The 23,142-nt window shown below is 35.1% G+C and overlaps 1 protein-coding gene across 1 annotated transcript in view; it reads left to right on the top strand.

Moving 5' to 3' along the window:
- Positions 1-23,142, top strand: part of LOC129944053 (neurogenic locus Notch protein) — a 68,885-nt gene that overhangs the window by 20,289 nt on the left and 25,454 nt on the right. The window contains exon 2 of the mRNA XM_056053209.1: positions 3,948-4,023. Within this exon, the coding sequence (XP_055909184.1) occupies positions 3,948-4,023 (76 nt within the window). The remainder of the gene's footprint in view (positions 1-3,947; positions 4,024-23,142) is intronic.

Raw genomic sequence — 23,142 nt, 5'->3', positions numbered from 1 at the left:
ATTGGGACTATTGAATTCCGCTGCCGTTCGCACCGTCCGGTCCGCCACCACCACCGTCACCACATTGTTGCTGCTTGTGCAAACCAACTAAAGTAGTTCGTTATTCGTCTTTTTTTTTTATTATTATTATTATTTGTTGTTATTGTTGTGTTGGATGACGATGACGATGACTACTTGGAGAGCAATCACACAACATATATGAACACAATAGGCACATTTTAACTAGAAAATAATGAATAATGCAACCAAGAGTAATTGACAAACGTAATTCGAATTTACCGCTGTTGATGGTGCTCTGGTAAAATAATCACTCAAGTGATTAATTAATTGAGTGTTTACCTACCTACCTAGATCTCCTCTTTCTCCCTGTCCATGTTCATGTCCAATCGTTCATCGGTGTTAATTTGCTCGCTTAATAAGCTTCAAAAATCATCAACGCATGATAATATTTCAGTTGTTGTTGTTGAGGTAAGGTGTTTGTAAAAATACTCGTGCTACTTAACGTGGCTATGGCTTCTGGTGGATATGATGCGACGCGGCCGCGGCGGCGTGACGCGTCAAATGTTAGGCGTGCGGGTAGTGCGGCTGCAATTTTCATGCTCTACTAGTAGAGCTTACCGATTTTGTTGGGCTTGATGGTGCTTTTGATGCAAACTATTTCTATGTTTACAAGGGCAAAAAATAGTTTGATGTTTTTCTAAAAGCATCATTTTTCCGCATGCCATGATGTTGATAATGGATAATGATGGTGATGGTGATAGTGATATGCTCGATTTGTCACTTTCCATATTTTGCCTTGAGGCTAATAAAATTCTATTTATCCAATGTGACATCATATTCGATTAAATATCTGGCGCGAATTAATTAATACTTTGTGCAAATCATGTGCTTTGGTGATTTGATATATTGTTATTGGTATTTTGAGATTACGTTAAGATTTCAAGAAATTTTAAAGTTTTTGCTTCTGCTGCTGTCCCTGCAACTTTTTTTTTTTGAAGACACTCCATGGAATCAGCGTAGAAACAGCACAACGCGCACAGCATGTCTTCTAATTGGGGTCAATTAGCTTGGACAACAAGAAAAATGAAAAAAAAAAAAACGATCTTTCTCCATCAAAAACACTCGGGCTCACCACTTTGGTTGTCGCTTAAATTGACATATCATAATAATTACGCATGCCACAAGTGATGCGTCATATATAAAGCAAAAAAAAAAGATACCAGACCGGAGTAATTTGACTTCCTTAGCTTTGCTTATTTGTCTGTTGTGTCGTTCTCTGTCTTTCTATAGCGCTAAGCTACATGCTTGGGTTTATTTTTGCATCTTTTTTGTAAGTAAAAGAGTTTTCGCAAATGTCGGTAGGTATATAGGTACATTGGTCTTTCTATCTTGTGGACTCAGACATGAGTTTTTTGACTTTATTCCGCAATATGGTCGTTTATAGAGATTTTATGGGAGGTCATTTAAATGAAACAGAGAATTCTACTTAATACCAGGATTTTATAGTTTTCTTTAAAGTAATTTGAAAATTGTTTCTATCTTACATAGGAGGGGACCTAGATGCTTTAGTAATGAAATGATTTTAGTCAATTACATGGGGTAGAAAGCTTATGTACAAATATTCTACTGACAAAAGTCTGTAAACAACCCATTGTTAAGGGCTTATTATTTAACTAATTTCCACTTTTTCAACGGCTTAAAAGTTTTATGGCAAAACTTTAAAACTGTACTATCTACAGTATGTAACATAAGAGCGTGGTCACTGTTAAATAATAACAATAACATTTGATTTTTCAAAAATTCGCAAATTTATTGATAATTTGGTCGTCAATACTTAATGCAAATACTTCAGTAGCAAGTCCAATCTCCTGTATTGTCAATTATGGCCTGGCACCGTCGGGGCATACTTTCCACTAGTTTTTCTGCATAATCTACTGGAAAAGACATCCAAATATTCTGAATTTGTCGAGAAAGTTGATCTTAGTTATAAGGCTTGCGTCTGCAAAGCTGCATTTTCATCAGAGCCCACACATTTTCTATGGGATTTGCATCCTGTGACTGAGATGGCCAACCAAAGTGAGAACTCCGTTTTGCACCTTTCACTCTCTACACGCTACGACTGCGATGGTTACAAAGCTTTGTGATATATTTTATTCATTTTTTCGGCATTCCACTCGTTTTTCAACGTTTTTTTGCACTCAACATTGGTTTTTCCAAAGTTCTGCGATATTTCAGTTTATTGGCCAGCAAGTGCCTGCGAATCGTTTCTTAAGATAGGTCAACACCTTTTGCTTTCAATTTCACAGCAGCTTCACGTAAATCCAAAGTTGGATCTTTCGAGAATCTTTTTTTCGTCTTTTTTTGAGACTTTGCTTGCACTTCCGCGATCAGGAAAATCATCAACGTCACCGACCTTTTTATTGCGATTTATCCACTTGCTAACGAACTGCTTCGACTTACCCATATATTTCGTAGCAGCAGATTGCGTTAATTTGGATCCTTTTAGAAAAATATAAAAATTGCCTCAAAGCGAGAAGCGTAAACAGCACTCATTTCGAAAAACCACTAAATTTGACCGACAACTGACTATTTACAAAAGGCATGAAGGACTGAGGTGCCCTCTATTTCATAGAAAAAGGAACAGGACTCTCTAATTTTGTATCTACGTGTAACAGTGACCACTCTCTTATGTAACAGACTGTAACTAAACGCCTAATTAATGCAATTTTTTGAAACATCTTGAGAACGCTTCTATTAATATGAACTCTAAACTAAATCAGTTAAAATTGTGTGCCATTTAAATTGACATTTGTAATAAAGGCTAATTTTTTGGTTCAATTTCTAAATTGATAAGTAGTGAGGTTTTGTCCTCAATTAGATATCAATCACTTCTAATGATAACATGAATATTTAAAATATTAGTGAGCTTGGCGTTAAAAAGTGAGTTTCAACTTCTAAATGTCTTAAAGCAACATTCTTAACATTTTGCATGAACAACTTAAACCATAATACTTTAGCTTTAAATGCTGTTAAGTGTAAAGAATATTTGTTCAACCGTACATCAAGAGTGATTTTTTCGCTCCCGTTTTGACATCTAAAACTTTAAGATCAATTTCCATGGGTATAGGAAGAAGGATTGACTAATTTTTTTCTTGACCTTATGAATATGACTTAACTGGCCGATGTTAATAAGTTACCTATAAAAGGTTTCATTTTCAATGAAAAGGTTGTATGTCGTCGATATTTTGACGAATTCCATCATTTATACCTTGAATCGATTGTGGATCACTTGTAAGATCCTATCTTTCACGAGACCTCAAAGAAAAAAACCTTTACGAGGAAAAATAAGATCAGAAAAACTTTTCTTGCAAGACTGCAAACTGGGCTACAAAATGTTCACGTTCTCAAAGTTTGAACCGTTCCAATTTTGGTAACAGTTTTAAAAGTGACAGCTGGTGAAATAATAGGGAGCTATTCAAAGTGAAAGCTCTTATTGAACCCTTTATTTATTAGCTAACAAATGCTGATTAGCCATCATTGTCAACAAAACTAAGCTAAACACTTTTGTGTCAACGATGATATATGGCCAAAAATCCTAAACTAAAATTCCCATAATGAATAAAGATTTCAAATTCCAACAACTATCTTTTTTTTATTACATAAATAACTCTTAAAACCCTTAATTTGACTTCGAATCTAATATGTATGATCAGAGTTAGTTCCCATACTTAATACGACATAAGTAGTGGACATCAGGTCTTCATCGGTGATCTTGCCCTTTTTCTCATTGCCGCACCTTGAAATCTACACAAATATACATGCCTACATAAATATGCAAGATGCAACAAATTAAATCATATTCAACTTAGAAGTTAGCTTTTTAAAATTTTCCATTTATGAGTTTATTCATCTAAATTATAATTCTATATTATCTTTGATCATTTCAGGTACGGTGTCATGCTTTCCTTCCTGCAAAAACGGTGCCACCTGCGTTCAACAACTAAACGGACAACCATATTGCAAGTAAGTTAAATGTGGTATTTTTTAAGTTCAATAAATTTACGACTTATAATGTTTAAAACAAAAAAAAAAACACAGAAAACCAATAGAGACTATGTTTTATATGAACTTAGACTATAGACATAGATACATCCAACTAATAAACGACCTAATTTAGAATTCAGCAAAGGCCATTTAACTAGATTTAAGTGAGTGCTGAATTATTTAAAACAAACTATAACGAACATCAAAGCCCACGGCCAATATATGTAAGCAGAGGAGAAGGCTTGAGATTTCGTTCTATTAAATCTATTCAAATTCAGATTCACAATGAACTTTTATAGATACTGATGATAATGTTGATGATGATGATGATGTTGGGCGGGGGACAACAACCGACAAGACTCTGTTGACGGTGGAAATGTCAGATGAAAAGATCAATAAAATCGATTTAATTTGAATATTTTAAATATTAATTGGTGATTTATTTAATCAGAGAGGTTTAAAACAAAAAAATGTATACATACATTTATGTATTTAAGTCCGGAAGAAAGCATGTGAACCGTTTATTTTGTTGGTTTTGTTCTTCGATGTCTATTGAAATACTTTTGTTTTAAGCTCTTGGTGGCATCATAGAAGAAAAGTTTATAAAAAATGTGTCCAACTAACAATGACAACAAACAAATTAAACAAAAAATTGCACAAACTCGTTAAGAATGCTAATTTTTTTATTGTTGTTGTTGGGAAAAAACAAAAAAAAAACAATATCTCATTTGTAAAACATGTCACAGAAAGATAATAAAATAATAATTATTGATAGCGATAAAAAAATATTTTTAGCAATTTATTATTAGCTGAATTGAATTTAAAAAGAACAAACAAACGAACATTTTCAATGTGTGATCGTTCTCTAGGAAACATATACTTTTGTATACACTTGACGAACTTTACTTTCAGAATGTGATACGGATCGTGGTAAAATTTTAAAGTAACCCTATCTGAACCCATAACATTTTATCACCGAATTAATATTATTTAAGAGCCTTTTGATTTTATGTGGTAATCGGGGTTTTTTGGCGGCCTAGGAATTTCCTATATTTCCCATAAAAATTGGGCACAATTGAAAGGATCAGTGATCGGAGCCGCACCAAGCTCTCACAAAAAAAGAAATATAAAAATGTAAAGAAGACGTTTTGCAACCTTCTTTATGAGATATATGATGGATACTATGAAGTACCACACGATTTCAAACTTAATGTTTTAACGGTTTTCCATTTTGATATTAAAAAACGATTAATAAATGGACAACCCAACCATATAGTCATGACCTAATCCTTTCCATGAAATGTTCCATGACTAGTAGCACATTTGCAGTATCTTTGATAACTTCACGATTTCTCGATCATGAATCGAAAGGTATTAAATTACAAGCACTTCTTCGAGAAATAACAAGTTCATTAAATTTTCTTGCAAAGTTGAAATTATTTGACACAAAGATAAACTTCTTCCAAATCAATATCTTTTAATTCTGGCAATCATTCATGACGTTTTCTTAGTCAAAATGCATAAATACCCCTTAAATAACTTTCCGGGTCTTACTGCTTACTGACAATCGACTGTCTTGAGTTCTTCTTGTGTTTACTGAACTTTGAAAACCATCGATCTTTCATTCAAAGATTTGGGAATCGTTGTGTTTTCGTCAACTATACGGTCTACAGCATCAATATTCTCAGATGTTCTTGAGCGACACACTTATTTACTTAAGGTGGCGTTGCAGTCCTGTGTGAACTAGGGCCTCACCCAACAAACTTCTCAATTTAGCTTGGCCCCTAGCTAGATGTCTTCAGTTTCGCGCTCCAAGTTGGGTGAGGTCTCTCTCCACTGCGCTGTCCTGTGGGTGGGAAAGTGTTAAAACATACATATATTTTCCCATTTTTGGTAATGGCGTGGTCTTTACTTGCCAAAAGTCAAAAGATGGCAGCTTCAAAAGTGACAACTGCCCGAATAGCGGGCTATTCAAAATAAAACTTATTATTGAAAAATTATTTAGATAGTGATTAGGCTTGTCGATTGGACCAGTTTTCCTTTTAAACTGAAAGCATCATCGTAAGATCAAACTCATCCAACGTTAAATGAATTTTCAAATAAAAAGGTTCTTAAAAATAATGGAATTTGATTTTATCAAACGCACACCTTCTAACTCCAAAGTTAAAAGATTCGAATAGGTATTTTTACTTAAAAAATTTTACCTCTAAGTGCACGTTCAAAGCTATGTCCATAAAATTGAATTACGACGTACTTAAGTCGGTGAATATGACAAAAATAAAAGAAAACACCAAGTGTAGGTGTGCTCACGAAAACATTATGAGCTTTTTGTCAATAAACCCAAATAGAATAAAAACCCATTTAACCCAAATGCACGAGTGCCAAAGTACTTGGTTGTGCTGCAGTATACAAGAATCACTTCTCACCAAAACCTTGTTATGATCTCCCCCGCGCTTAACTGGAAATCCAGTTCGAGTGGTATCTACATACGTATACCTTTTATATCCTCAACCACACGCTTCTCCTTCTCAAAACTCAACGATGCCATGATCATTTGCAGAAATTGCCCATTGAGAATTAACAATGTATGGTTGAAGTCTTGAGAGTTGAGACTCAAGTTAAGGCTGATACTGAGGCTGACTAACCCAAAACCAGATCTCTTTTAGACCGCAGGGCCCAGATGAATACCAAAATACAAAACCAAAGAAAACGAACCTCTTTTAAGTTGTTGTAGTTGTTTTTTATAATACGAATAAGTTCGAATCGGAAGGGTGATGGTTGAACTGTGAGTGCGACCGACGACGCGACAGCAGCGACATAGCGGACGGGAAATAAAACAATCTCACTGCTGCACAATGGGAATCGATAAGTGAGCGCCATTTCTTGGTCGAGCATAAGTAGAAGTATAATAATATGAGTTTGAGGTATGAGGACGTAAACGTGAACGTGAATGTGGATTTGGATGTGGACGTAGATGAGGAGAGGTCTCTTCCACTTTTCGTTAGCTCGTTTGGTTTATAAGGTTAGTCGACTCGCTGAACTATATGTCGTTACGGCGGCGTCCAAACAATTATGGTCATGTAATGACTAAGTATTCTATAAATATGCTCTGGGCTTGGGGCGCTTAAGAGCTCTTTCTGATGTTTGCATTTATGGGCCTCTATTCAAATTTGCCATTATATCTTTTGTTGTTGTTGTTTTTTGTAGGTATAGATTGTAAAAAGAAAGGTTAACGTGGGACTGCACTGAATGCGCTGATGTTGATCGATACCATATAATTGCGTCAATAATTTCCGCGTTTAAATTGCAGTTTAGGCTTGTTTTTGTTTGTATTTTTATTGTTTTCCTTTTCTTATAATGTGGATATTAACAGTGCAAGAAACAGTCAAAAGTGTTGTGTTTCGTGCAGTTGGATAAATAGTAATAATAGGATTCTAATACGATTTGAAAACATAATGATAAAATTATCAATGAATTATGAAGAAATCGAAACGGCCAGTACTACGCTATAAATGGTTAATTCTGCTGTTTAAAAAGGCTATCGTAGATTTGCTTCTTTGATTAACTTCAAATCATATTTCCTTAAGTAGATGATAGATGGCGTTTTGCATGAGTTTGATGCCTGTAAACATTAATCAGTGATTCTATAACACAAAGTTCATTCTTTCTTAGGAACCTTGTGGCGACCTTGTTTGAATTTTGATCTAGTGACAAGAATCGTGAAATCACTCCAGGAATGTTTAGGGCTATCAATGCAAACTATTTTAGATGAGGTCGATACTCATTTGCAAGTCAGCAACTTGCTATTAGTCAAAAAGACATTTCTAAGCATATTGGTGTTACTCAACAAGCCATTTCTAAGAGTCTGAATGCGATGGGAAAAATTTATGAGACTAGAAAATTAACCTAAAGGCAGGCAGACCGAAATTTTGATTGCCAGCACTGCGGTGTTCGACAAAAATGTTTTTGTTTGGAAAACGGTCCACATATGTATCATTTTAAGACCTTTCTTTCAGTTCCGTCCTCAAGTAAAGTAAAGTAAGCGAGCATTACACATTCGTGTTATATGCCTTAAATGAGGAGCTCAATACTTACAATACATCCACAATTGGGCTTGAGGGTCAACTGAAGAACAGTTTTATAAGAACTCAACTGGTTATTGAACTAGGCTTATGTTTATGAAAATATCGATAAAATAATGACAGACGTGAAACCTTGCCGCTTTATTTGAAAAATGTTTCGTTTAAAAAACGGTCCTATTATTTTAAGAGCTCTTTTTTAAGCGGAATTGAGTCATCAAGCGCCTGCGTATGTAATAGATCAGAGTTTTCGGATTGGTTTGAAACAACAACGGGTGTCCCACAAGGCTGCATTTAAAGCCCAATAACGTTTGCTTTGTTTATCGACGATATCTTTGATGAACTTCCAGGAGGAATACTCTTTGCCGACAAGTTTTGCAAAGAGGCTAAAATTGCGTTGAGTTTATTATGGCCAAAGTTTTTTGCCAGTCCAAAAATCGATATTGTGTCAAAATATCGTGTTTTTCAAGCAACTGTCAACAGTTGTATGTGCTACGGTGCTCAAGTTTTTGGATACTTTGCTCGAGGAGTTTGAAGCAATTCAAAGACATTTTTTCAAACGCTTGTTTAGACTACCAAATTCAACACCAAATTATGCTATTTACGTGGAGTCTGGGGTAACGCCAATATATACTCAAAACCTCAAAATGAACTCGGATTATTTAATAAGAGCGATGAAGAGGGATGAAAGAAGTCTTCATAAAACCATCTTGCTAAGGTTACTGCAATCTAATGGCACCCCTTTAAAAAATGGAGTCAGATAGCTGTCTCAAATGAAGCTAACTTAAAGTTATTGGAGTCAAATAAAGATGAATGGAGCTCTATGTTTGCAATTGTGTTAATCAGCATCTCTCTTAGCATCGTCAACATCCTCCAGGAACACCTATAGGAACGTCAAGCACCAATTACCATCAGAAGCTAACTATTTCAATAATGAATTATCGACCTAAGCCATAAGTTATATCTTTAGAGCACGAGTTGAAATTTTAAATCTGAACTATGAGCCTCATCTAACTGATCTTCCACAAATTTGTAATTTATGTAATAGAAGAGAAATAGAAGATATACATCATTTTATTGCAGTATGCCCGATATTACAGGAAATTCGTCGATTACATTTAAATCAAAGCCATCTTACTGTAAACAGACTTTAGGAGATATTATATAATTCGCTAGGATGGTCCACCCTATATAATTTCTGTAAGCACGCCCTATACTTCCGAAATAGTTTCCCAACGTAAAGTCTAATCATTCGACCAGTTACCATAATTTAAAACTTTTTAATTTTGTGTTTCAAATCACTTTAAAACTGTAAACAGAATTTTTTGATTATATTTTGTATTTTTCTATAACAAAAATTGTTTTGCGGAAAAAATGAAGAAGTATCATTCAAATAGTTTTGTTATGTTTTTCAAAAACACAGTTCTCCATTCCTAAGTCATTCTTTTTGTTTAAATTAATAGTTCAAACACCTGCCAACAGTAGATCATTCGGTAACGCAAACATAGTTTTCCTAGTAACGCCTAACTTAATTCGGTCTTCCAAATGTACCCTTATTTTCAGTTAAATATAGCTTTTCATACTATAGAAATCGAAATTTTGTATATTTTAAATTGATTTTTATGTCGTAGTTGAGCTGCAGCCCTATTTCGATCTATCACCCTTCCATATTTCCAACGAAAGTTGAAGTAGCATAAGTTAAAAAAACATTTTCTTTAAAAACCTACCAAGTTACAAGAAAAAACCAAAAGAGATATCAAAATATTCAAATGAAAAAATATTCAAGTTCAATAAACAAAACAGGGTTCACGATCATTCAAAGCATCACCAGGACCCAGCATCTTCAACATAGGTATACATTTTATGCACAACAAAAAGTTATGCTAAATATTTCATGCATCAGCATTTGAAAAGGACAAAGCAGCAACTTCGTATAAAGGGATCTGCCATACGTTGCCATGTTTCTCAAAATAAAGATTTCATATAACAACAACAAAAAAGACCAAAAGACAATCTTCTATATGTACATATATACATCTTCTTCTATATACGTACGAGTATATAAGGGCAAGGCAATTTTAAACTGACAATTCCTTGCAAAAAAGGAAAAACCCGAACTTATGCAAGGGAATAAGGGAATTTGTGTGTTCAGGTATGTGGAAGAAGTAGAAGCGTCAGTTTACCTTCCTCAGAAAGGAATACAAAGGAGCAGAGTAAAAAAAATCATGTGGGTGTAAGATACAATGCGGGCTTCTGTCAGGATATTTTTTGTTGTCTCCTATCAAAGGTTTGTGATGCTGAACGTGATTGTTATCGTTTTTAATGCATCAATGTGAAAAATTATTCCTAAAAATAAAGATAAAAGAATTATCAAAAGAAAAAGAAGATCCTTTTTCTGGGACTTGCAAAAGTAAAGGATGACAAGACTACGACAAGTTTTGATTTTGCAAAATAAAATCAAACTCATGATTTCTATGAAACAAAGAAAAGGAGATCAAGATTCAATTGTAAAAGTTGTTAAAAAGTATTTAAAATATTTATTGATTTGATGTAGTTGCAAAACAATCTTAGAAAATGTCTGAAGTTTTCCGCCACTTTCACTCCTAAAAAATGTCAAGCATTTTAATGAATTCATCAACGAACTGTTGAACATTTAAAAATCAAGTAAATTCATAAGACCTAGTCGTATCCTTTTTTGTATACATCACAATTCACAACACATTCCAGTTCGCCTTTTTAGAAGATGCAGTCTTTATCTACAAAAACATAAAAATGATAAAACGAAAAAGGCGACATCTATGACCAATCATGCAGACTAGTCCTCCTCTGTAACTATACTCGATATGTATGTACCTTACCTATCCTCTCAGTCTCAGTCAACTGGGTTTATTGAATAAATTATAAAGTCGTACAGGTTTTGGAAGATGATTTCAATCATGATGTGTACACTGATAAAGCACACCATCAGCTCCAGCTCAACTTTTAAAAAGGGATCCATGGAACGGAACACGCTACACATATTCTTCGTCTTCTTATACCTACACCATCACTGCCTACTATATTCTCGGTCTCGTAGCTCGGCCGCCGCCGTTGCCGGCCCACATCCGAGTTTTATGCAGAATAATTTAGCAAAAGACCAACGACCGACCGACCGACCGAAAGTCGACAGTCAAGTCAACATTCAAAAGTCGTATAGTTGTCGAACGGCAACGACAACGACAAAGACAACGGGGCGATTGCAACGACATGATATAAGACTCTTATGTCCATCGAATAAGACAAGTCTGTCGCCCACGCGCTATTTTCATTTCGTATTCCTTCTTGTTGCTTGTTGATGATGATCGCAGGCGACGCGACGTTGCAGTTGCAGCCATCAGAGCCATCCAACCATCATCGTTGGTCGTCATATGAAATTCATGTTTACCAGATATAGGAACCAGTAAATAAAACACAGAATTCAAAGACAGCTTCGACTTCGATGTCCCGATAGAAAGAAGAAACTGCAGTCGATGCATTCAACCGGCCATAGGAGGCCCTTTCCTGCGTAGGAGAACACGTTAGCGCTTCTACGATTATTTATTAAAGTATTTATATGAGTGTGCTTCAACTTTAGATTCAGCTTTGGCTTCAATTTCAGCTTGAGACTGAGAGCCTGTGTGTCGAATTCAACGATTGCAAGTTCAACTTTTTCAACTTCAGGAAGAAATGATGATCAATTATTGATTCCAAATAACATGACAGGGCAGAGAGTGAAGGCGCACACAAGCAGTTTATCTCGATCAAGACCATATATGACGTTTGGCGAGTCTTACAGACTATATAACTATACAAAAGCACTAAGCTAGCTAACCATATAGCATCATCATCATCGTCATCAAGTTGCAAGCAGTACAATCTGATAGCGCACTGAAAGCCATATAGCGAAATTAGATATTTATCGGGCATCTTGAGAGGAAAGACACTCGGGAGGACAGTAAAGCAGCCATCATACAGACTTGAAGGCATTTTTTGTTTTCGTTATTCCATTTAAGGGCACAACAGCAGCAGCAGCATATGTGCGATGCGGTGCGGTGCTGTGCTATGCGTTGCTGTTGTCTTCTCCGTTCGTCAGCCAAATAAATGGAACTTTTGATCTGTCGCAATGCACTGAAAGAAAAACTAAAACGAAGTCACTCTGGCGTACTTTGGAAGTAGAACGATATGAAATTATTTGAAATGTTCTTATTAACTTCCCGAAATATCTGTCAACGTTAATACAATTTATTTCGACGGATCGTATAGTTAATTGCTGTCAATAATGGTCCAATTTGTTGTGTATGATTTTCTTTGACAGATCCTTTTAATGTGAGGAATTTAATTTTGTATGATTTTTGACAGACTCTAAAACTGTCAGAAATTAATTGTTTAAGAAAGAAATCGTGCGGTCAATAATTTCTGCCAACAATGATCCAATTTGTTTTGTATGGATCCTTTGACATAATCTGTCAGAAATTGAAAGTTTAAGAAAGAAAACGTTTTGTTTCGATATCTTTGCTCTGAAAAAGGGCAACTTTTAACTCAAAAAACTTTCAATACATGTGTATGTTTTGCATGTTTTATGAGGAAATGCCTTTAAAATCAACTGACATCTGAAATGTCATTGAACAATAAATTCTGTCATGATGTACTTTTTTGAAGAAACGTTCTGTCCATTTCTGTATTGTTATTCAAAGCTTTTTGTACATTTAAACACAACTTGTTTGTAAATGATGACAGGAATCAAAAGTTTAAACTAGAATTAGATCAATAAAAGTCAAAGTTTAAATATAATTTAATTTTTTCAACAGTGCACATCGCTTGCACGTACGAGTATCGTTCGTTGGCTATTACAAGTTCCAACTTCTAACATCTCATGTAATTTAACGAACTTAAATGAATAATCGTAGTTTTATTGTACAAAAGCTGATTGTTGGTGCGACTGCATATCTACATTATATTGACAAGGCACATGTAATGACAATTCGTTGTAGCAATAGCATCAACATCAGATTCAGCAGCGGCAAGCCAAATCGAAATCATTAGAGACGCAGCGGCAGTAAGAACTGCAGCTCTAATGCACTCTATGTTATTTGGTTTTAGTGATCGTTTCAGTGCAGGGACACAATGACAGCCTTTGCATGCCCCCGATTCTGTAGAGATATGCTCTAATCTGAGATTGCAAACCATCAGCATCATTTCAGCATCGCCAGGGGGATTTCTATTATAAAGGAAAAAGAGATACGTATACATTATGTATGTTGGTAAGAAAGAGTAAGAAACACTCCTGAGATTTGTTTTAATTTGGTTCGATATTTCTCGTGTTTTGTTTGTTGCAGTGGGCGCGCGATAACATCGTGAACTTTCTTGCCATTAGATGATGCCTCGGCCTCCACTTTAGTTACATTTACTTTAATGCGGAGCACTAGATTTGTTATGTTAACGACCTAATTTGGTTATTTTTTTTTGTTCGTTTTTGTTTTGTTCTTAGAATCATATTGTGGTGATTTACGCTCTTTCAATAATGATGTGAATGTTTTTGAAGCTTTCTTTTGAAAAAGCCCGGTAGATAGAAGCTTCTGGAAGTCTTACTAAATTGATTTTAATGCAAACATAATGCAATGCAAACGATCATTAATTTGTCGTAGAACTAGAGTACAACGCTCATTTTCGGATAGGTGGGTCTTAAATCTTTTGGGCAAAATCAAAAAATGGACTTTGTATGTTATAGGCGGTTAAACTTTAATCGAAACTTGTACATCGCTTTATGTTTCGCTATTTTAACGAAAAATTTGTATAAGAAAAAAAAAAGTTATATCGAAATAGGTAACCTGTTGCGTTCCATACCTCAAAAAATTCTGCCGTATCCCTTAGGTGAATCTCGGAATTTTTATCAAGTAGATATTGTTCTTTCAGCCGCACAACAAGAATGTAGAATTGTTTATTTAACACTTGTCCCTCAAATTTTGATATTGGAAATTGTAAGACCAATACGCACCGACATCTCGATCCAAATGCTCCCCTGTTTTCCTAACGCTCGAACTGTGTTTTGATCATCTATTTATAATCAAACTTTGATTTGAATCTGCACTCAAAAAGACATGTTTCGTATTTATTCGGTTTACAGTATAATTTTGATTGGAATTAAATTTTATTTTATTACTTTTTTACCACATGATTATATTTAAGTATAGACCTTTATTTCTATTCTTTGAACTGACAGCTCTAGAAAATTTCACTAGTCTTTCAACTAAAACTTGCTTTACCCATAAATTGGTTCTTTAACCACAGAATAGCCTTCAATGTACAAGTTGACAATATTAATGTAATTTATCTTGACTTTAAATCTTTCGCTGTTATAAGTTGTTTTTTCATGTAATAAGTACAATTGAGTAAATGTGTACAAAAGTCTTGATAAGGGTATCATAGTAAGTTTTATTTGAAAAAAGAAAATGTCAAACAAGCGGTAGACCTCAAATACTAAAGTTTAAAAATAAAAGTTTAAGATTAAGATTGTTGGCATACAAAATCTGGATTGTTGTAAACATTTCTTTAGAATTATTTTCAAATATTTAAGCTAACATTTTTAGAAGCAGGTAGTTCAAGAAAGTAACACTGATACCAAAAGCTTTATTATTAAAAAAAACTGTCCTTTTAAAAAAAAAAATTGTGTGGCGCGACAGTCCATTGAGGACAAGAGCCTAGTGACTTACAATTGTCAACCATTCCTGTGTGCGAGTATTGTTGTCAGGAATAGAGGAACCCAAGACCTCTGGCATGACAGTCCAACTCACTAACCATCCCGCCACGGGTACTACTTTCCCTTTAAAAGTCAAGTATTAATCGGGAAATTCTTTTTTTAACAGTAGTTAAATAGGCAAATACAACTTCATATATTATTGACATACCAAAATGCACTTTAAAACAGAACTATCAGTTTCAACGTCCGGCTGTTCAAACGGGTTTAAATCCTTATATGTGTTAAAATGGTTCATTTGAACAGAATGGCTTATTTAACCAATCTTAATAATGATTTGATTTCGTTTCAAAAAAAAATGTTAAAACTGGTTCAAAAAACTGTTGGTACACATTAAAGATAGATAATTTATTATCCAAAGCAAGTTCAAAAATTCCTCCTCCTTAAAAAAAAGAACACAATTTTCGTTTGACAAAATCACCCTTTTTTCAATACATGCAATCTTTCAAGATTAAGAATAAGAACTTAAAGAGATGTCTGCTCTCGCTACAAAAGAACAATTATTCATCTTAGAATATTTATTATATCTACTAGTATATATCGCAAATGAGATTGTCATGTCCATCTAATACTTAAAGTCTTTTTCTAGACTTGACATTTGTTCTGCTCATAAGTATACCGAAGGGTTTTAGTCCCTCATCTTTTTCTAATAACTCAAAATATGTACTTTAAATATATACTTGTGGACTTCTTATGGTTCTTCTTCTTTTTGTATTTTAAATTCAAGATGGAACAACATACCAGCTGAAGGTAAACACATTCTCCCGGTTTTCTAAGGGAAATAACTTTTCAATCTCGTAAAACATGTTTTTCATTTTTCTTATTCTATCTCTTAATTGTTTGCTCAGTGTTGTTGTGTTTTTCTACGTACATACAACGTATAAGGTTTACCTCTTTGCGTCTTTGTGGTTCTGTGTTTCTTTTTATGATGTTATATTTGTATAAGGTACAAGAAAAGTATAAAATTCCATCAAAGTCATACTTTTTCCAAATAAAAAAGTAATATATCACAAGTCTCTATAGTCTGGAAGGTTGTGCTGATATTTAGTATCACAAAGAGTTTTACCAGGTGCATTAGGCATTAAAGGTATGTTGCTCAATAATTTAGAATAGAATTTTTCAACAACATTAGTAAAAGTTATTCATTCCGGACATTTCTCGAAAGTTGTCTTCGGTAGCAGAACAGGAATGTTCCCAAATTAATTTGAAGAATTCGCAAATTTCGGAATTTGAAATGGTGTAGGCAAGGCTCAATAAAATTGACTTTGTTTATTAACCAATGCGGAATTATATTTCCGATGTAGGCATGCAATAGTCAATAGCCCATATGATTGACTGGACATGGCATTACTATTCAATTTCCTAAAGAAGAAACGTCAATTCTTCTGACCTTTTTTTTTTAAATTCAAAAATTCAAATTACAAACGCTGTTCTAAGTTGACCTCCCAAAAACCCTGAACTATATGAACAAGTTTATTCGATCCATGCTTACTTATCAAGCTTCCGATGGCAGGAACTTTATTGGAAATATTGCGGTCTTCCATAGGTTTCGATCCCACTCAAACTTTCTGCAATCGAGACGAAGAGCTCTTCGGTCTGTAACCGCCTTGGCCCTTGTAGCTGAAGAATGGTCTTTCTAGTCTACTCTTATTTGGGATCTGGTATTCGAAGATTTTCTAGACAAAGGGGTGGTAGACTAGAACTGTTGAAATTAGAATTTCCTTTCCGAAATGGACCTTTAAAATCATTTGTTTGGCCCAACTGGAGACTAGCGTTTTTCTTAGGTATAATTTTTACTAAGGTGTCGTTCGTGGAATTGAGTCAACGTCGTCTGCATATCCAAGCAATAGGGAAGACCTGTTAAAGATAGTGCCTTACAGGTAAACTATTAACTTCCAGGTGTTCCAAAATTATATTGAAGAAATGAAGAAATTTTGCAACGCCCTGCGGTAAAAATCAATTAGTTTTTAGACAATCCTCATTTCCGAAATCGCCAATAGAAACTGGAATTGCAAATTCTCCTAGTTGGTACTTTTCCCCTCAATCGATTTTCAAAAATCACTGCCCGAAAAATGTAACGCTACCTTCTAAACTATACGCTGCATTCTTAAACGCTGTGTCCTTTTATGTTGGTTGCATTTGTTATAAAAATCAACTGTTAGCTTTTATTTATTTCACCAAATGCATCATATACTCGTATAAAGGCATAAAAACTTCACCTTAAATCGCATTGGTTAACAAACTTAAGGAATCTTACAGCTACACCTTTTGTCTCATAAAAAATTAATCAGATATTATATCTTTTTTCTTTAAGATACTTTAAATTTTGTAAATTTCGATTTGGTTCATCAGCATGAATATCTACGTATAAATGTTGTAATCTTTAATACAAAATCAAGAGGCAAACCCTTGTTTATTTAATTTAGTTCTTATGTTGAAATACCAGTTTGATTGTCTTGAGTTTTTTTTTATTTGTTAATTAAAGCTCCTCTAATAGTGTTTTTGTTAATTAACCACAAAGGCTTATGAGAGTTGAGACACAACCGTCTTTTATGGTAATTGGTTTAGATTGGGTTTCATAGTCTGAGGAGAAGAGAAAGATCGATGCAGTAGTGTGGTGGGCGCAGTATATTATCTACTGCATTCTAACAATCTTCATGGCTATTTGTATAAATTATAATTTAATAAAAAAAGAACGTGGGATGATGATGACATACATTCTTTTCCAATAAATCTTTGATAAGTAATCCTAAACCAAATGATTTCCATGGTAGTCTTCTTATCTGTCTTTCTCTGTCTTAAATTTAAACAAAATGCATAAAGTTATTTTTGTTGATTTATTTTTATAGTCATGCAATTAATGTTTTTGTTTTTGTAAAGGGTGCCCTTAATAATAAAAAAAAAAGAAAACTGATTGCTGCTACCATTTCATTTTTGGAACAATATTTCTGCAGAATTGTCTTGTAATCTTTGGAAGACCTAATTTTTGAATAATATAACAAAGCCAGATAAACCAAAGATAGTTAAAAGAAAGCAGATTCCAAATTTAAATATTACTAAGTTTGGTTAAATCTTTTCGAACATCCTCGCAATTTAAGTCTTTGGCAAGGATACGACTCCTTTAGCCAAGATTTTCCACTAAGAGGTTTCATTTTGAATAGCTAACTATTTGGGAAGCTGTCACTTTGAAGCTGTCATATGTTTACATTTGACAAGTAAAAAACTACGGTCTTGCTTAAAATAGAACCATACCCGTTTCAACAACGCATTGACATTGTAGATTCACTACAAATGTGATATTGACAAGAAAAGCTTTTAGACCTTGTTATTTCTCAAAGAGAAGATCATAATTGGACACCGATATCTCGTGATTTTTTTTTGGAAAATGTGAAAGAAAAGGGGTATGCCAACTCTCCACAGTCAATTTATGAACCTGAAGATAGAATTTTTGAAGTTACCGAGGACATATAGCCGAATATATGGGAATTGGTCATTGAAAAAGATATGCTAAAGCCCATGTGACGATTTGGTTGATATCGTTTTCCGCTGTTAATGGCATACCTTCCCCTTTACGATGAAATAATCATCGATCAATTTCTCTTAAAAAATATTAGTTTTTTTTTTTTTTGAAATATAAAAATGAAACTTCTTATCGGAAAGGTATATATTTTCATAGTCATTTAGACAATTCCAGCAACAAATAAAATAATGTATTCTATTCTCAAAACTTGAGACACCCTTTGAAATGAAACAAATCCCTTCAAAGCAAAGGAAATGTAAAGTGTGATTACAACAACTATAACTTCTAATCTTGTGCTGTTTTTTTTTAGACGTCGTTTGATCCGCAGCGACCTCAACCTCATCCTCATCGACATCTCAGTCTTAGATAGACTGATGCCAATGAGCACTCCTTTCGACTGATTGGCAACTGTGTCTCCCTTAATCAAGTCAATTGTTGTGTTGTGCGCCTGACTATAGAAGTTCCTCAACTCAACTCTGATGATGTATACTTGCTTCAAAAATATTCCAGATGGAAATAATAATAATCATAATGCTTGGCGCATAAGATTAATGATGAGTTTCCATTAGTATTTCCTCAAGTGCACAAAACTCGACATTAGTCTTTTGTTTACTCAATGTGATAATCTATTATGGGGCTGATGTGGTTCTTTTTCCAGAGCTAGAGACCTATAGCTTGAATGGACCAAGAAAGGAACGGTTACTAAGCGAGTGGTATTCCGTTGATAAACACGCCATCGCCATCAAGAAACGACGAATTCCCTTTTGGTCTTCTGGTCGAGAATGTGAGAAAAAATATTTTCAACATAATGTCTTTTGTCGGCTTCATTTTTTGTTGTTGTTGTTATGATGGCTTAAAACTAAGACTAAATGAGTCTGAGCCAACCAGTCAGCTATTCAGCTTCAGATTGAGTTTTAGCCGGGTTGCACCATTGTGGTCCATACCATAGTGTAACTACTGTGATGGTTGTGAGCTCATGGACTGTCCCGGCCGGTTCGTCTCGTCTGTCTCCTAGCACAATGCACAAGCGGCATTCCAACTGGGTTCCATATTGGGAGAACATATACTCCTCAGTGATGTTTTGCTGCCTGAGCCTGATGGAGTTGGTTGTGTTCATTGTGCCTGTGCAACTAATGCTGTTAGTGAGAGTGTAGGCAAAGAAAAGCTCTGCAGTATCTGGCTTGCGATCGTGATACCGCTTCCTCTTCTACTCTGCTATTGAAGCTGGGGTTGTGTTATGGCTGTTGCTGTTGCTGTGGCCGTTGCTGTCTGTGGAACAGCTATCCTCGCCTTATGAAGTTGGAAAGAACGACGACGACGCGACGGACGACTAATTGAAATTCAACATGAGTTCGATTTCGGTTTCGCATATACTACCGACTCTACTTAGTCATGGTAGATATTCCAAGCGATAGGTGGATTCAAGATGAGTATCACTGGGGTTGCTGAAACGGGCATCTTGGGCATCATTTCTGGTACAAAAAGAATAACAAAATGGAAGCAAAAAGAACTAAAAACTAAAACAAACCAAAATAAAAAAGAACTGATCGCGCTGTGCCTCTTTCTTTAGTTCGACTTTGAGTTAAAGTTTCTCTTCTCGTTACTATATATCCAACGTACGAGTATCTAAAAGCCTGAGGCTGTATCATTCTCTGGTACCTTGGCCACTGCTGCATTAATTGAGGTTGGGCTTGGGTTCACTCGTGCCCCAAGGGAGACATTTTGCCTTAATTATGTTTAAATTGGGAATCTTTTGACAGTTTTCATATACTGCTTCTCACATTCGGTTCGACCAACCAACCAAATATAAAAATCCAGCTAAGAAAAAAGTCTCTAGCTTATACCTACGCTGCCATCACCAGCCAAAGTATACGAGAATAAGGAGTGGTGTATGAGTAGAGTGCTTGGAGAAATATTGTATAGTTTTATTCACATAATAGATTATAGATGTTACGATCAGAGAAAGATCCAAACATAGTTAAAAAAGAGTTTATAGTTTTTTTTAATCTTAAGTTGTTTTTTGTTTTTATGATGTTGTGGAGATAAGCAGAAGCTGTGTGTCGCCAACATTTATTGGATTGCCTATTTGACCTTCCTGAAATGTTATTAAACTGATTAGTTTTTGGTGCTTTACAACAATGTATTACCAGTGGAAAATCTAGTTATGAATTTTCTAAGCAGTTTACAAACTTTAACCAAATTGTAAACTTTTTTTGAACTTGTAAAATATTCGGTGTTAGCGAGATATCCGTTTGGGGCAATAAATTGTCAGAAATATCTCATCGGAAAGAACAATACTACACAAATACGCCAAATCCTTACCAAACGCTCGTAGTGTTGCGCGCTTGTTATCTCATTTGCGATTGCCTTGGAAACACAAACTCAGGAAACGTACAGACATTTTATTGTTTGTTTTTTACATTTTTCCAACACTTCATAATTTTTTTTAATTTGTCCCGCGAATAACTTGCCTTTTGAGAATTCAGAACAACATTTGCATTTAACTTCCAAAAACCTCACAAAAAATTACGGAAAAACATTCCAAATAGCAGTTCCGAAGACTGCAAAAATCCTCCGAATGGTAAAAAGTAAGAGAGAAGTCTCTCCTCCGAACGGATACCAGAGGTATTTACTTGAAATTTCAAAAACTAAGAACTCATATGTATTTATATGTCACGTTTGAATAAAAGCTGAAGTATGTTATTTAAGTAAATTTATTTTTAAACGGTCTGAGTTTAGTTGAGTCGTGTTTTTAGCTCAATTAATTTGTCAAGCTAATTTCTCTCCATTTTCCTGATTTATTTCCAATCCAAAACAATGTTTAAATGATTTTTTTGCTTTATTTTCTTTTAATTCGAAATACAATTCATATTCTGATTGATCAGAAACCACTTCAAGAATTTTTTGATCAAAAAAAAGTTTAATTGTAAAATTATTTCTTTTTGACAATGCATTTTACTATTTTTCCGGACAGTTTTTCTGAACAGCTGATACTATTTTGCCAAAAAATGAAACGAACGTTCCACTTTTGTTTCAAAAGAGACTTTCAATAACGGACTTCGTTCAGACAGAAATTTGCAATGACCGATAATTCCAATGATTGGTTAATGAAAAAACCAAGGACCGCCATAACTGGTCCCAAAACGTCCGACCCAAGTAGCCTACAATCTTTTGTTTGACCTAAACACAATTTCGGACAAAATGCATGTTCATAATTCATCAACCATTTTTCATGCCACAAGTTTTTCTGACCACAAGTCAAGGTCACTAAATTTAGACCTACAATCTCACTGATTTATTTTCTCATCATGAATTCGACAAAAATTAAAAGGAAATAAATAAAGCCGGTATCAATATCAATTTTTTTTGCTTTTAAGGCAACATTAACAAGAAAGAAAATACATTCCACAACGTTAAAATTGTTGTAAGGGAATTTCATTGATAACTTCATAAGGTATGTCTAATCTCTGCCAAGTCGTATAAATATGGATTTTGCAAAACTTCAACTTAATTCCCATAATACCTAACATCAAATATCGGTAATGGTGATATTGTTTGGTTTGCTGGCGGATATGACTGTTTCAACTTTCCATTTACCTTACATGTCGTTGATTCAATAGCTTCCCGTTCCATTTGCCATCTAGGGTCTCTGGTTCATTTCCATTTAGAGTATTTTTCCCGCTCTCTGCTTTCCTCCTTACACCGTGCCGCGCTGTGCGTCGTCATCGCATCGTTGTCGTTTTTTTAGCTGCTCCTGGTGATGGTGCTGCCTGTAATTAACACAACTTCTTGTTAGTCATTAAGGCACACTATGACCGAACACTGTGTACAATATTTAGCCATTCAACGTGAAAAAAAACCGTTTTACATTTCTGTGTATATGCAACATGTCGGTCGGCGCGGCTGCAGCTTACAAACTGAACTGGTGCGCGGCTTAGTGAGGATGGAAGGCGGTGCGGTAGAGCGGCAGTCGGTTCTTCTGAAACCCGTATTTGCTATGTCCGCCATCTGAGTCGGCATTATCGCCATTCACTGTTATCCATCTTTGAGAGCCAGAGGTGCCTTAGCTTAGCTAAGATCATAAAATCTCCAGGTGCTTAATCTAAGGCTGTTGTATATCTTCAACCCGAGTTCCCCCGTCATTGATGCATATGCTAGACACACTGCGAGCACATTGGTGCCAATAAATGTTTTACCGAGAGACACTGGGGCAAGGGCCGAGGCAGTGGAAGCAATGCAATCCAACAATCACCAGGAAATCTCTAAGCAGAAGGAGTATGTGAGGTTAAAGACGGATGCCAATAAGTATATGTATGAAGGGGGACGACCGGTAGCGCGGCGCGTGGAATGTGTGTGCATGTTTTATTATGGCGACGGTGAGAAATAGTTTCACTCAAATCGCGCCAATATCAATGCTAGTTTGTCATCAATAGTTTGAATATTGTGTTTTAAAGTATCTCTCTAGGTTCGAGTAGGTGCCTTTACCTAGGCTTGTTCCGATGTATTCCTCTGCTTGGTTTTTTGATATCAAAACAGCGGTTTCAAGTGGCATTTTGCACACAAGCTGTCTTTGTATTTGTAGAGTGCGATCGGTACTTTGGCAGAAAAACAAGGCATGCTAATTACATATGTACTCCGTAGAGGGTGCAGCTACATTGCCAGCAGATCTCAGATCGCAGATGATGACCGAGTCGACCATCTTTGCTATACTTGTTCAAACACTGCAC

The sequence above is a fragment of the Eupeodes corollae genome, chromosome 2 (assembly GCF_945859685.1).
Source record: "Eupeodes corollae chromosome 2, idEupCoro1.1, whole genome shotgun sequence".
Taxonomy (NCBI): Eukaryota; Metazoa; Arthropoda; class Insecta; order Diptera; family Syrphidae; genus Eupeodes; species Eupeodes corollae.
Note: the sequence above shows the minus strand (reverse complement) of the source record. Positions and strands in the feature narration are given on the sequence as shown.